This window comes from Triticum dicoccoides, chromosome 6A (assembly GCF_002162155.2).
Source record: "Triticum dicoccoides isolate Atlit2015 ecotype Zavitan chromosome 6A, WEW_v2.0, whole genome shotgun sequence".
Classification (NCBI taxonomy): Eukaryota; Viridiplantae; Streptophyta; class Magnoliopsida; order Poales; family Poaceae; genus Triticum; species Triticum dicoccoides.
The window spans coordinates 195,369,369-195,369,918 of record NC_041390.1 but is presented as its reverse complement, the minus strand read 5'-3'; the positions used below and the strand labels follow the sequence as shown (position 1 = coordinate 195,369,918).

The 550-nt window shown below is 50.0% G+C and overlaps 1 protein-coding gene across 1 annotated transcript in view; it reads right to left on the bottom strand.

Moving 5' to 3' along the window:
* Positions 1–366: 366 nt before the first annotated feature.
* Positions 367–550, bottom strand: part of LOC119315793 (ethylene-response factor C3-like) — a 2,672-nt gene continuing 2,488 nt past the window's right edge. The window contains exon 3 of the mRNA XM_037590276.1: positions 367–538. Within this exon, the coding sequence (XP_037446173.1) occupies positions 367–538 (172 nt within the window). The remainder of the gene's footprint in view (positions 539–550) is intronic.

Sequence of the window (550 nt, the reverse complement as noted above, 5' to 3'; positions counted from 1 at the left end):
TGGGATGGAAGGCTGCATGTTGAGATGTGGGGGATGAACTTTTAAGAACGGAGGATTAGTAATGTGATGGAAATAAACAGGGAAATCACATGAATTACTAGAATTAGTGCTGCTAGTACAGGTGCATGTCCGACAAACAAGATACATGCAGAAATTTATGAAATACGAATAAAATTTTGACTAGGAAAAAACGACTCAATCTGGCCGGCCGGAGTGCGAGCTGAGCGCACGCCCACACATGGAAATGCCAAATGTTGTAGGATGGGCCCGTACGGGGCTAGTACTTTTTTTTAACACAGTACAGGGCTAATACTAGAACACGATCACGAACGACGATGAGAGCGAGCAGCAAGCAAACGTCATGGATCATTCATTCGACCACTGCTCGGACAACGCGAGCAGCTCTTCCAAGTAGTCTGCTCCCAGGTCCTCTAGCTCCAGCACGCTCGATGACGACGACGCAGCGGCAGCGGCAGCAGGTTGCTTCTTCTTCATGTCACCCTCCTGGCTCTTGCCCTTGGGAGTGCGCTTCCGGATCCAGTGGCGCCAG